Genomic DNA, 14,309 nt, shown 5'->3' with positions numbered 1-14,309 from the left:
GTTTGCTGTCCCAATTTTATGTCTCATCCATGTCTTATTTCTGTTTGGTCGACATGTGTCATTCTACTTAACAGAACTGTTAATTGTGTTAAGTCTTAAACAAAATAAATTAATATAAGAATAAACCACAAAATGGGAGTCCAAGAGAACACGACAGCGACAACACGCCCAATGAATAAGCTACCCGCAAAATCTAGTCGGCAGTCGACAACCACTCTACCCTGCGGTCAGAACCCAATTGCGTAATAAGACCTAACACGTTTACCGGATAAGTAGGAGAACACGTGTCAATGAAATAGAAAGGGGACATGAAAGAGACACCAAGTTGGTGACAGCAGAACTGCGGCCCTCTTTTGTCGCCTTGGAAATTAATATACCTCGGAAGTAGAAACTCAAACCAAACAGATCTCTCTCCCAGTTCTCAACTCAATCATTCTTCCACCTTTGTGTCTCCGAGGCGACGGAACAACCACGAGAAGAGCTGAAGACGTACATAACAATGGCTCCGATTCCGCCCGATAACGGCGTCGAAGGAGACGATGAGAGAGAGGAAGAGGGCGAGGAGGAAGAAGAAGAGGAAGAGGAAGAAGAGGAGGAGGAGGAAGAGGAGGAACCGAGGCTCAAGTACCAGCGAATGGGAGGTAGCATTCCCACGCTGTTGGCTACTGACGTGGCATCCTGTATCGCCGTCGCGGAACGAATGATCGCGCTCGGGACTCACGGCGGCACCGTTCAGATTCTAGATTTTCTCGGAAATCAGGTGAGGAACTGAGCTTGAATTCAATTCAATTTTCGTCTTTCGAATGATCGTGGTTGGGATTATTGCATTGACCGGTAGGTTAGTGCGATTCGTGGGGATTTGGTAGGTTGTGGATTGAAGTTGAGCTGGTTGGATCTGGGTTTCTTGGTAATTTTGAAATTTTCACTGTTTTACTGGGAATTGAATGTACGGGTTTTAACCCAGTTGCATTTAGTTTTGGGATGGTCAATGGGGTTTTCGCAATTAGCTTCAAATGGAAATGGAAAAGAAAGCTACTTTAGTTAAATTTCATTTGGTTAATTATATGCAGGGGTTATAAAGTTTTTTCTTTTGATTTTCCTGTTCTTAATTTCGTGTTCAGACGTTGGCGTGTTAATTGAATTTTCAACTATGGTGAACTTATACTTCTTGTAGGGTGACTTAACTCTACTTGTCCTAAAATCCATCACTCAAAACATTTATTGTTTGATGGGTAAATTACCTATGCGATAGATTCGAGAATGCAAAGTTTAACCTTGACAAGCAATGTAGGTAGTTTGCAATATCTGTGCATTGTTTGCAAAGATGATTTCTTTGGGATGTCTGTAGGTAGTTTTTGAACTCACAGTTCTTATATTCCGCTGTCCATACTAAATATTTTGTGGTATGGGTGTTAATACGCTATATCAGTTAAGGTTGATATACTGTTGCATTTTGCGCCTGATTTATCATTGAAGGCAATATGCCAATATCATGTACTTGATTGGCTTCTTTACAGGTTAAGGAATTCCCTGCTCATACTGCTGCAGTGAATGATCTTAGCTTCGACATAGAAGGTGAATTTATAGGAAGCTGTTCAGACGATGGGTCTGTTGTAATAAATAGTCTTTTCACTGATGAGAAAATGAAGTTTGAGTATCATCGCCCAATGAAGGCTATTGCACTAGACCCAGATTATGCAAGAAAATCATCTAGAAGATTCGTAGCTGGTGGTTTAGCTGGTCATTTATATTTTAATACAAAAAGATGGCTGGGCTTTAAAGATCAGGTTTGTACTAAAATTATACTTATAGCCTGTTAAAAGGATTTCCGAGTATGTTTTTAATTTCTTAAGGCAATGTATGTCTAGGTTTTGCACTCTGGTGAAGGTCCTATACATGCAGTGAAGTGGAGAACAAGTCTCATTGCTTGGGCAAATGATGCAGGTGTTAAAGTGTACGATACTGCAAATGATCAACGTATAACATTCATTGAAAGGCCACGAGGAAGCCCACGTCCTGAGCTTTTGCTCCCTCACTTATTTTGGCAGGTTAGTGAAAGAGTAACATGCTCACAGTATTTACTTGCACACATGACCACTCTTTATAAGCTTTGATGTGGTGCATGTTAGTGCAACTTGCGTAAAGTGCTTGTATTGGGTGATTCTGTAGTGCATTTTGAACTTTAAAGTTTTACAGTTTAGGGATTTTGTCTAATTAAGTAATGAAATAGGGTTGAGATTTGAAAAGTATAGAAGGGACATTATGGCGTATTGCTGGAGTTCTGGGGCAACAGGTAATCTTGGGATTGTAATGCCTGTTTCAAGGGTAATTAAGGGCTAAAGTTAGTAGAAAATGTTTGCGCTTAATTGGGAAAGGGTTGGATAAAAGATTGGGAGGAATGGGAATCTCAAATAGTGGTATCTAATAGTTCCTTTAACAACTGATGTAAAACTGCAAGTCTTGCTCGTGTGTTTAAGAGCATTTACCTCTGCACCCAAGTTCTTGTGTTTGAATCCTCCCTCCCCCAGTATCGCTTGTATTGAAAGAAAACCTGATGTAGAACCCAGGGAAATTCACCTAATGCTCTCATAACTCCTAGAAAAACTTTGGACTTGACATGACTAATGAAATGTAAGCGTCTGCACAGAAAAATCGTAAGATTCCAGTTCTACCTCTAGACATTATAGCATTTATAACTCTAGGACTAATGGTTCAATCTCAATACTGATTTAACCCCGGAGTCCCTATTAAATCAGCTTCATGATAGATAAGACTTTTTGATGTGAAAAGTACCAGCTAAGCTTCCTTTCCTATTTGCACAACCTTTTCTTCTTCATTCTTCACATAAAGTAGTTGTGGTGTCATTTCCTTATTTTTCACTGTACTTCATCATATTCAGGATGACTCATTGTTGGTCATTGGCTGGGGAACATCAATCAAAATCACATCGATAAAAACAAATCAGTCAAGAGCCACCAATGGAACATATAAGCATGTCCCAATGTCTGGTATGAACCAGGTGGATATTGTGGCATCCTTTCAGACCAGCTATTTCATTTCCGGGATTGCCCCTTTTGGTGATACTTTGGTCATTCTAGCATATATCCCTGGTGAAGAAGATGGTGAAAAGGAATTTAGCAGCTCTGTTCCATCACGACAGGTACTTTTTTCCTCCTTGTTCTTTGGTAGAATAATTTGTCAGTGCAAAATTTTCATTTTTTATGGTTTTTTTGTTTTCAAGATTTTCCTCCCTCACTTTATTCAGTTTCCATTATTATGCTGACTCAACTGTGCTTTATGTGAGTAAGTTCTACGAAAAAAAGGGATTATTAGATCTAGGTCCCTGATGTAAATTTTTTTGTTAGCTTAGTCTGGTGGCCTTTAAACTTTTAAAGTTAAGCAGGAAAGTCAAACACAGCATTCGTTAAATATAAATCCAAAAAGTAACATGCCATTAAATTTTCTTAAACAACTTTCAAATACCAAACCATTCATTATACATGTCTATTTTTGATGAAATTATATTTATTAAAAGATTTTGTTGAGATCTATTAAACAAGACCCTGAGAACTATTAAATTGTGTTACGAAAAGTGAAAATTAACATTCATGTCTAGCAGACACATTATCTTTATAGAACATCATTCACCTTTTTCTTACATCATTCTCATGCATCTAATTAATACATTTTTGTTATGCAATATTATTCATTTTTTTTATATATCAGGATACTGTGTCTATGGATACAAATATGTAAAACATGAAAATTTGAGCATATTGTAAATCCCTTGTAGGGGAATTTTGTTAAATTTTCCATTTATGTACGACAGAATCACATTCAATTGGGGGAATATTTTTGATTAGTCAACTAGCATTGTACCTATACCTAATGAACTGTATAGTAAATAGAAAGTTACCCACTTTTCATCTTCTATTGTAAGTCATGCTATGACTGGTTCCTGTTATTGTTTCTAACTTTTATAATATTTTGAAGCAGGGAAATGCACAGAGACCAGAAGTACGTATTGTAACATGGAATAATGATGAACTTTCAACAGATGCCTTACCTGTACATGGCTTTGAACATTACAAGGCAAAGGACTATTCCCTTGCTCACGCTCCTTTCTCAGGTTAACATACTTTATCTTTGAATGTCATCGTCAAATAATAGCAGAATAATTTACATTTATATAGCTGTAAAACCCTTTAGTTTGAATCTAGGTAGCAGCTATGCTGGCGGCCAGTGGGCTGAAGGTGATGAACCACTGTACTATATTGTTTCCCCAAAGGATGTAGTCATTGCAAAACCAAGGTCAGTAGTGTCTCTTTCTATTTGTGCCTCTAGAGTCGATAATATATAAACATTTGTAATACATAACAATAATTTTCTCCATTGACTCTCGAGTTTAATATTGAAGAATTGATCTCCATGTTCTAATAAAACTTTGTGATGCGGAGCCAAAGTGAAGGCTTTCCTAAATCAATGGGTGTTTTAGTCTTTTAATCTCTAGGGTTTTAGTATTTTAATATTTAGGGTTTTAGTCTTTTGATTTCCTACATTTATAAGGTTTTAGATTCTTTTCAGTTTTATTGGGATTAGTTTTGGATTTTCTTTCCTAGAATAAGTTCTCGTTAATGATCTAAACTTAGGTGCTTGTGGCCCGGAATGATCTAGTGTCATCGTCTCATCCATGGTTTAAGAACATTTTTATCACAAAAAGAAAGATCTTGTTATCGCTTTCTTTATCTTTTTCTTTTAAATTTTAGTGGGACAATAATCTTAACCCTGAATAAGAACTCCAAATTAAAACCAATGGGAAATTTTATTGGAACCCAATAAATCTCTTTCCACGCCCAACTTTTAAGGAAAAATTCTTGAAATTCCTATTACACCTTGAAATAAAATTGAGAAATTAAAAAAAAAAAAAAACAGAAGTAAAATTTCTTCCCACACCCATGGCTTCTCTTCCATGGCTTCCCCATTCAAACACCGTTCATAGAACATAAAGGCTCCCTCTTCATCTCAAAGCGTTCATGTCCAACGCCTCCGCCACCCCTTCTCTGCCTGATGGGCAAACGTGCTTCTCCATGTTTGTAGGCCTTTGATGTGCGGTAGGTGTCATCTGTGGAAGGGAGTCAGAAATAAAGAGGAGTAGGTGGAGAGGAGACGCTGGCAACGAAACATGTGCTGGCATCAGTGAAGAAGGTGCAAGAAAGTGGTGGAAGTCGAGGTGGTGGCATATGGTTTCATATTTTTTTTAATTATTTTTCTTTTCTCACGTTAATTTAGGGGCATGAGGGGAGAGTTTAAGAATGGAACCTCCTCCAGCTTTACTGGGTTGCAGTTTGATATTTCATCAATATTAAGTTTCATAACCATAAATGAAGAAGAAAGTGATAATGATTTTAGCAAATTAGAAGAAATACTAGAAAAAGACTTAGATCTAGACCAACAAGACTTCTCATACGATGAAATGATTGACGAGAATGAAGAACAGATATTTATAAGTAAAAGTAAGTTTAAAAAGACTAAGTCTGAATTAGAAGATTTTATTAGAATTGCAGAAGAAACACAAGTTTGGGTAGAAAATCCGATTAAATATTGGGAAGGAAATCAAGAAGTAGCAAAATTGGACATTATGAATCCAGAATTAAGGATAATAACAAGAAGCATAGACTATGATAATAAAGACGAAGAAGAATTTCAGAAGAAGATAAAAACCCAGGACTGATCACAAGGAATGATGCACAACTTGTCCCTGTTTACTTTTATCAACAAATGCTTGTTCCTTAACCAAAAAACCCCCTTATTTTATAATGTTAGTAAAATACAAGTTTGATCAGTCTTCCTACAATAAGGATGTCAATATTTTAAGTCATCAATCAAGGGTCATCCATGCAAAAAATTGTCCAAATCCAAAACTGTTTGGTCATCTTAAATTTACCAAACACATAAAGCTAAAATGAAAATGCGGATAATCAGACTAAACGGTTACTGATATAGCTGATTTTTGGCACGGATAATCCTTGAAAGAGTATCTAAAAACTGAATGGTTCCGATCATTGAATTGCATCCCGGAAATTTTTTCTTAAATTAAATGTGAGCATCCTTATGGTAGAAAGCCCATAAGTTTGATTAGGGGAATGACAGATTCATAATCCTCATATACTTAATAATCAAATTTATGTGTGAATTTTGATTAATCAAGTCCACGTCCAAGGTCCAATTAAACTACTGAAATATCAAATCTCAATTCTTCCATCCAAATGAAACCTTGGCTGATAGGACAGATGATTTGCCAAAGCCCCGATCGAGGTGTTAAGGTTAGGGATATCCAGAACAATTCTAGAGGATATGGTTCTTTCACACTGTCAGTCCCAGCCTTTGCTGAGGTCTTGGGCTTATAGGAAGTTAAAAAAACAAAGGTTTGGGGTGGGGGGCATACGGTAAAGATGCATAGAGCACAATCACCTTCAGTTATCTCCTGAATTTAGAACCTGAAGCTCAGCCTATGACTTGCTAAAACCACTAGTCCCATATTTGAAAGGGCAAAGAATATCAATCTAAAAATCTGCATTTAATTCTTTTTTTTAAGAATAACAAGTAGTAAAATTGTGAGTTAAATCATGGGACTTTTCCTATTAATTTTTTTTGGTAAACTTATTTTAAATTTAGTTCATCATATCTTACCATACTTTTATGTTTTGTACATCCCCCCCTCTAATGGTTGCCTTCTTATTTTGACACATGACTTGAGGATGTTTAGGGAATGAGCTTAAATGGATTATTGGCACTGTAATTCTTTCCAATACTTGTGTAGTGGTCGCATTAGTTTATGTCTTTGAGATTGATTTGAAAAGAATTTGAGGGGTACTTAAGTGGAGGAGAGTACGTTGAATTTTATTCAATCATAAAATCTACAGAATTGAAGATATTTTAATCGGGTCCTGCTAATTTGATAAGAAACGGATGTATATATTCTTTTCAGAGATGCTGAAGATCATATTGCTTGGCTTCTTCAACATGGTTGGCATGAAAAAGCTTTGGCTGCAGTTGAAGCAGGCCAGGGACGGAGTGAACTTCTTGATGAGGTATTATCAATTCATTCTCGTTTTCATATTACAATAGAGAAAAGGTAGCAGTGTCTGTATTATGTTTTGTGCATTATAGGAGCTCTTTTCTTCCTCAAGTAACATGTAGCATTCACTTTCGAATTAGTTTCTAAGTGCCATAATCAAGGACAGAGGCAGCTAAGGCGCACTGGGGGTAGCTTCCCCAACTCACATTTTTTTCCTGTTGTTGGGAGAACAAGTACTCATGTGTAAAGGAGACGGATAGCACACATTACCCAAAACACTCCCTTTCATTCACACTATTATAAATACAATGTCTTTCTATAGAAAAAAAATGCTATTGACAAAATCATAGTTTAGTGAATTGTGCTGTGAGGAATTAAAGAAAAAAAGTGCGTCAAATTTATATAGAGAAGATAGTTTTTTTGTTGGTTTTTTCCCCCTTAAGTCATACTGGCGTATCTATTTCTTACCAGACTATGTAACAGATTATGTGTCTATTACAATTAACAAGTGAATTCTAGTTACCACATGATGTGATTACTGGTTTGTGTCCCTTATTGGATTACTCTTTCTTTAAGAGTTTTACTCCAAAAAAATTTTGTCAATAGTTTTACTTACATTGTTCAAAGTCCACTAGAAAAAAATTTCTGGTTGTCCCTGGCCATATTCCTGTTGATACAACTACCATATTGACTTTGACATTAAAACACCTACCATATCGACAAGTTTCTTAGCTGCTCAATTTTTAGCCTTCTGGCTAAAATTATGGAGTACCACTTTTTCTTAGCTTTGACATTGAGTCCACTTGAGCGAGTTGTGTCATATATGAATATGGATCACTTAGTTTCTTATGCACCTTGGTCTTATGAGATTATTAACAATAAGGGAAATGACAAACAACATAGATATAACCAAAGAAAAACTACGGAGAAGCTCTGTAAGATTTTTTGGCTTTGTTATGTAATTCATGAGCTTATTCCCTTATACTTCCACTGTTAAAATTCCTGTAGATTTAGTTAATTGCACAGTTTGCTTAATTTTCCTTTGTTTCTCTAGGTTGGTTCTAGATACCTTGATCATATGATTGTGGAAAGAAAATATGCTGAAGCCGCATCTGTATGTCCTAAATTGTTGCGAGGATCTGCTTCGGCATGGGAAAGGTATTAACTATCATTTTCTGTGACCCATTTTTTACAATCTTCCCAGTAAATAATTGGAAATTCAAGCATGCAATTCGTCCAAATAACTCGGAGCGGACTGTGCTTCACAGATGGGTTTTCCACTTTGCTCATTTGCGTCAGCTTCCCGTATTAGTCCCATACATTCCAACGGAAAACCCAAGACTTCGTGATACTGCTTATGAGGTTTGTGAGGATAACATTTTTAATTGCAGTGTGAGCTGCTACATGTTTTTTAAAATCATTTATTTGACAACCAAGAAAGGCTTGATATCTTTTTTTTTTTTTTTTTTTTATTTATCTTTTCTTCTCTGTGCTTTAAGGTTGCTCTTGTAGCTCTCGCTACAAATCCATCTTTTCATAAGGAGCTTTTGTCAACTGTTAAATCTTGGCCACCCGTGATCTACTCTTCATTGCCTGTTATCTCAGCTATAGAACCTCAGCTTAATACATCGTCCATGACAGATGCCCTTCAGGAGGTCAGTCAGGAATTATCTACTTGGAATATGAGTTTTTAATTATGATAATTCTGATTTTTTTGACATCGCTTCCGTTTTTCAGGCACTGGCAGTGTTGTATGAGATTGATGGGCAATATGAGAAAGCATTTGCACAATATGCTGATGTAGGTGTTCTTGATGCATATTCACGTGCAACACCTTTATTCACAAAGCACAGCGACAGTTAGAATTGATTACATAATATTTAACATCTTCTTAATGTAATTTGGGAATTGAGCTGTTGCATCAATTACTGTGTTTTGATATTAACTGGAAATTTCTTTTGATCTTTTTGGATTTACAGCTTTTGAAGCCAGACATATTTTCCTTCATTGAAAAGCACAATTTGTATGATTCTATTAGGGAAAAGGTATGGTAAATATGTTCACAATTTATAAGTTGTAAATTGGAATTTATAGTTTCTCTGTTTACTGCTATCCATATATATGTCTATGTTTCCAACATTAATAATGGTCTTTTTGTGATTTTCCCAAGGAGGTAACCTTCATAATTTCACCGAAACGTTGGTTCTGATATCAATGATGGTGTTGTCATTCTCTCTCTAATATAGAAAACATCAATATTACCTACTTAATGTTATATTAGGGGTTGGGGATGTGTGTAATTGATAAATAAGAGAGGAATAATTTTCAATTTATGGGTGTTTTATTATTACTATCATGCTCGGCCATGCTAATTTTGTGTGCTTGGTTGTCACCCCTGTGTTTTCAGGTTGTCCAGTTAATGATGCTAGATTGCAAGCTGGCAGTTCCTTTGTTGATCCAAAACAAGGATTTAATAACTCCATCTGAAGTTGTTAAACAACTTTTGCATGCAAGTGATAAGTGTGATTCCAGATATTTCTTGCATGCATACTTGCATCCACTATTTGAAGCAGATCCTCATTCTGGAAAAGAATTTCATGATATGCAGGTATTGTGGAAAGCTAAAATAATTTAGTTGCCCTCTGTTCTTTGAAATTCTCATTGTATGGGCTATGAAGTTACTTATACTTAATTGATCATTGCCTAACTCTATCAACTTCCTGCAAAACGTAGTTGAATCTTTCTGGATATCAACCATATTTCATTCACAACTTAATTTACTTGCTCCACTTTACTTTTGTTTGAATTAAATTCGTCCAAAATCCCCCCAGTCATTGTTTTGTTGTTAGTTTAACTTAGTTTTCAGTTTTATAAGTTTAATTTGTGTTGATTAGAATCCCTTTCTAATCCCTGGAATAGAACGATCCCTACTTACTCATACTACGATTGCATAATTTATAGGGTTTAATTTGTGTGTTAGTTTCTATATATCTTATCAAGATAATGGCAAAACTGATTTATGGCAGACAAATGTAATCAACTAGGTTTATGGGAGCTTTTGGTTAGGATTTCAGATGGTTATTATATTAAACAGTTTTGTTTTCTAATTTAACTAAATGCATGGTAGGTACCATGATAGTTGCCTTGTCATTTCCCGTTGTAGAGAAGACTATCATTCTCATGTAATTTGGGTACTATGAGTTGTATCCTAATACATCCGTATGCGCTCGGGGTGATTATATCGGACATTATAAGATTGTTTACTATTTCCAAGTTTAAGAAAGAATTGGTTTTCCCTTTTAGGGTTGGACTTTTATAATGCTGGTTTTCATGTTTTTGTTATGAGTGAAAGATTGAAGCTGAAACTGCAGGTCTTTGCTATTGGTACCATATAATTGTTTTAACAGTTTCCATATAGGAATCTCTTAAGGTATTTATTTTTATTTTGTTCTATTACTTCTCCTGCAAGAGCTTGTATTTAGTTCTCGAACTATGTTGTGCCGAGTGGTGAAATTGTATCTATAGCTGGTGTGCATGCCGTTTAACTCTTGTGGTGTCATTTGTTTATTGTGGTAGGTAGAGCTTTATGCAGAATATGATCCAAAGATGCTTCTTCCTTTTCTTCGTAGTAGTCAACATTATACCCTGGAGAAGGTTTGAACAGTTCATAAATAATCAGTTATCATGAAATTTAAATGCTCTTCAATGCATTGACTTGTGATATATATATATATATATATATTTATCAGGCATATGAAATTTGTATTGGAAGAGATCTTTTAAGGGAGCAAGTGTTCATTCTTGGAAGAATGGGAAATGCTAAACAAGCCCTTGCTGTAATCATAAATAAACTTGGGGATATTGAAGAGGTACCTATTCTTACAACATGTCTTTAGTTGTTCCTTTGGGGTTATTTGCTATCTCTTCACTTTGAATTGTGGCAATAACAAGATGAGTTATGGTTGTGCACACAGGCTGTAGAATTTGTAAATATGCAACATGATGATGAACTCTGGGAGGAGTTAATCCAGCAGTGTCTTGATAAACCTGAAATGGTATTATTCCGGCTAGCCCGCAGATTTGGTATTTATGCAAAGTTTGCTGCAAGTCCTCTTCAGTATCCTCTAATTTTTTTATTCTACTAATTTACAGGTGGGCGTGTTATTGGAGCACACAGTTGGAAACCTAGATCCTCTCTATATTGTGAATATGGTTCCCAACGGATTGGAGATTCCTAGGTCAGTTAGATCAGAATATTGTGGTGGTGTATTTCTTTCTTGTATTCCATCTCTTATCAATTAATGGAATTCTTCCCTTTTTATAGAATTCCTAGCATGTTTGAATTTTGGTATTTTAAGCTGAGTGAAATGTTGGTATTGGCCTACTCATTGGATTCTCCATAATGTTGATATTGGGCCTTCTATAAATTTTGATCATCTTGGAGATTCCATTGACTGATATGGTAGTAAAGTATTGTGTTTGTTATACATGCTTATAGCATTGATTATGTAATAATGTTTCTTCTTTTGTTAAAACCCTGACCCGTGCCTCTTCGTGTCTAGATTTCCTGTAGATACAAAAGTACATGCCTTGCTTGATTTAATTGGGTGGTGCTATTCACACCTCTTTTTACCTCCTATGTACCCTCTGTTAATTTATGTCCTTTGATCCTCCTCAATTCATTTGATTCGACAACCGCAAATCGAGAGGGGCGTGTGTGGAAGGTAAAAAGGGGTGTGGATAGCACCACCCTTTTAATTTTTGATAATTATTTCCTATTAAATTAGATAAATAAATAAACACAGACGTAGAGATGGTTCCTTTTCTTCTATAGACATTCCTTGACTTTGTATGTGATTATCACAAATTCAAGAACTATCATGTTTTCTTTGTATTTTGGTGGTGAAAGTATATATATTAGAATTGTTCCATTTGTGCCAACACAAGTAGAGATTACGGATAGCCAGAGTGTAGTGTTTTGATTCTTGAATGAGGTAATAAGGACTTAGATTGTGGAATAGCAAATATGAACAACTAGGATGTTCAGCTGGTGATCTTAATGCATCTTAGTGGTCAGTGACTGAAGGAATGGTTGACAGTTTGAGATATATAGTCGTTGTCAGGTCATTATTAGATCGGAACTGTATATGGATATGCATATATGTTGCTATTATTTCGGTGTTTGTAATTTTTGTTGCTCTGTTTGGATATATTTCTTGAGAAGCTTATGAGTCATTATTATTGATTAAAATAGGAGCATTAGATTGTCCCATTTTGACCAAGTTGGGATCAGCTACCAACATTTACGAATTGATTTCACTTAGTAATTGTTGAAAAATTGTGTTACTAGTTTCTAGTGGTCCCAATTAAGCTCCACCATTGCATCTTCCAAATTGATGTTGCAAATCATTAGGTGCAACTGTGTACATCTGTATACATGCAGAACTTCGATATTTTTCGGTTGTAAACATGAAGTTTTATGAGTATTTTTAACATAAATATGTGTATTAACCTTCTGTAATTTTGATTTTTCAGGCTCAGGGATCGGCTAGTCAAAATCGTCACCAATTACAGGACTGAAACATCTTTAAGGCATGGGTGCAATGATATTCTCAAGGTACTCCTGTTTTCCATGTAAATTTTTTGCCTCTGATTTGAATAACGGAGCAGTGTAAAAATTATCGATTTGGTGTAATTGGGAAAACAGGCTGATATTGTCAACCTCTTGGTCAAATACTACAAAGAGGCAACACATGGAATTTACTTGGGCAATGAAGAAGATGAGGCACGGTCAAAGAGAAATGATAGTAGGGCTTCTCAGGTGATCGAAAAATCGGCAGGTGTGAGAAGTATGGAGGTTAAGTCAAAACCCAGGGGCGGTGCAAGGTGTTGCATGTGTTTCGATCCTTTTTCTATACAAAGTGTTAATGTCATTGTTTTCTTTTGCTGTCATGCTTATCACGTGACTTGTCTTATGGATTCCACCTATACGAGTGAAATGAAAGGGAGTGTGGCCACTCCTAGTGAGAGAGTAGACGATTATGGGTATGGCGACAGTGATGTGGATGACAATGGTGGTGATGATACCCAACCGGGTGGTTCCCGTATGCGTTGTATCTTATGTACTACTGCTGCCAGTGGAGTGAAGTGATGCATGCGCGTGATGTGAATGTTTGCATGCTTATTCTTCTTTTGGTTCAGTTTTTTAATGCACGCTCTATGTGAGGCTTTATTTATCTTTTGTTGTGCTCATAGTGGTCCATTCTTGTATCATAGATATACATATTGTGGAAAGCGGCTTTTATTTTTTGGCTAGCTTTTGAGGATTGATGCCATCCGGGCTAGTTTCTTTAGTGCAAGTTTTGCAGGTTTGTTTGAGTTGATATGTACCTGCATTGCTAATGTTAGAGGTTCTTTGGGCTGTGACAATATTCGGGAAGTGGAGGTTGTCGGAGAAGCAATTTTACGTTTTGTTTGTTGTCATTACTTTTTATGTCTTCCTCAAGGAACATTAGAATTCACAGCATTTTATCCAGTTGATTAGTGATCCTTTTTTATTCTGGATGGTGCTATTCATGATCTTGTTTTACCTCTCAACACCTTTTTGATAATTTTTGGCCATTGATCATCTTCAGTTCATTTGATCTAATGGTCGGAAATCACTTGTGATTGTTAACCATGATTACATCGTTTTAACAAGTAGTGATTTAGGACCGGACATAAACTTGTCAACAATTTGATTCCAGATCAGATGACACTTAGTTTCTGGCTATTCTCGTCGATTCAACCGAACTCATAGGTTGTCAATAAATATTCCGGATTTGATTTACTTTCATCCAATTTAAGTAGTTTTATTCTATTGCTACAAGGAAAGCTGGGTTGTCTCTAACTATTGAGTTCGAAGTGTTTTTCTTTTCCTGCAGTAAGAGTTCTTATGGACGGAGTTGTTTCATTTGGTACCCCAATGTGGACTTATCACATCTTGAGGTTGAACTTTCGTTCTTACAGCTATGTTTTTGAAGCAAATAGTTCAAAGTGAAGATAAGACTCATTTATCTTTCCTTTTATGACTTACGTCTTTTGGAGTCATTTTATAAAGATGAAGGTTGTTATCGAATTTCGATTAAAATGTGAGTCAAAAATCCATATGAAAAGAAAATGATTTTTTTAGAAACAAAACATGCCACTTTCGATTAAAATGTGAGCAAAAAATCAAAATCAAAAGAAAATG

The 14,309-nt window shown here is 35.9% G+C and overlaps 1 protein-coding gene across 2 annotated transcripts; it reads left to right on the top strand.

Moving 5' to 3' along the window:
* The first annotated feature begins 396 nt into the window (after nt 1-396).
* On the top strand, nt 397-13,507 carry LOC103961630 (vacuolar protein sorting-associated protein 41 homolog). 2 transcript variants are annotated; one of them, XM_009374201.3, is made up of 19 exons: nt 397-760; nt 1,518-1,787; nt 1,869-2,048; nt 2,900-3,160; nt 3,997-4,129; nt 4,221-4,311; nt 6,989-7,091; nt 8,133-8,236; nt 8,347-8,440; nt 8,578-8,733; nt 8,816-8,878; nt 9,058-9,123; nt 9,486-9,686; nt 10,655-10,732; nt 10,828-10,947; nt 11,053-11,133; nt 11,231-11,316; nt 12,614-12,695; nt 12,786-13,507. In XM_009374201.3, exons 1-19 carry the CDS (start codon nt 500-502, stop codon nt 13,227-13,229), a joined length of 2,874 nt encoding a protein of 957 aa, XP_009372476.2. In that variant the 5' UTR covers nt 397-499; the 3' UTR covers nt 13,230-13,507. The 2 variants fall into 2 exon arrangements, with proteins under 2 accessions (XP_009372476.2, XP_009372475.2); XM_009374200.3 differs by having other exon boundaries at nt 3,994-4,129.
* Nucleotides 13,508-14,309: the final 802 nt, after the last annotated feature.

Source organism: the organism of the source record quoted next, unplaced genomic scaffold (assembly GCF_019419815.1).
Source record: "Pyrus x bretschneideri cultivar Hongxiangsu unplaced genomic scaffold, Pyrus_bretschneideri_v1 Contig5, whole genome shotgun sequence".
Taxonomy (NCBI): domain Eukaryota; kingdom Viridiplantae; phylum Streptophyta; class Magnoliopsida; order Rosales; family Rosaceae; genus Pyrus; species Pyrus x bretschneideri.
The sequence above is the reverse complement of the archived record's forward strand: the minus strand, read 5'-3'. Positions and strand labels throughout refer to the sequence as shown.

Coding starts and splice junctions, on each gene's coding strand:
- LOC103961630 (XM_009374200.3), top strand. CDS start 500: ATGGCTCCGATTCCGCCCGATAACGGCGTCGAAGGAGACGATGAGAGA. Junction 3,161..3,993: donor GCTCTGTTCCATCACGACAG/GTACTTTTTTCC, acceptor AATATTTTGAAG/CAGGGAAATGCACAGAGACC. Junction 8,734..8,815: donor TGACAGATGCCCTTCAGGAG/GTCAGTCAGGAA, acceptor TCCGTTTTTCAG/GCACTGGCAGTGTTGTATGA.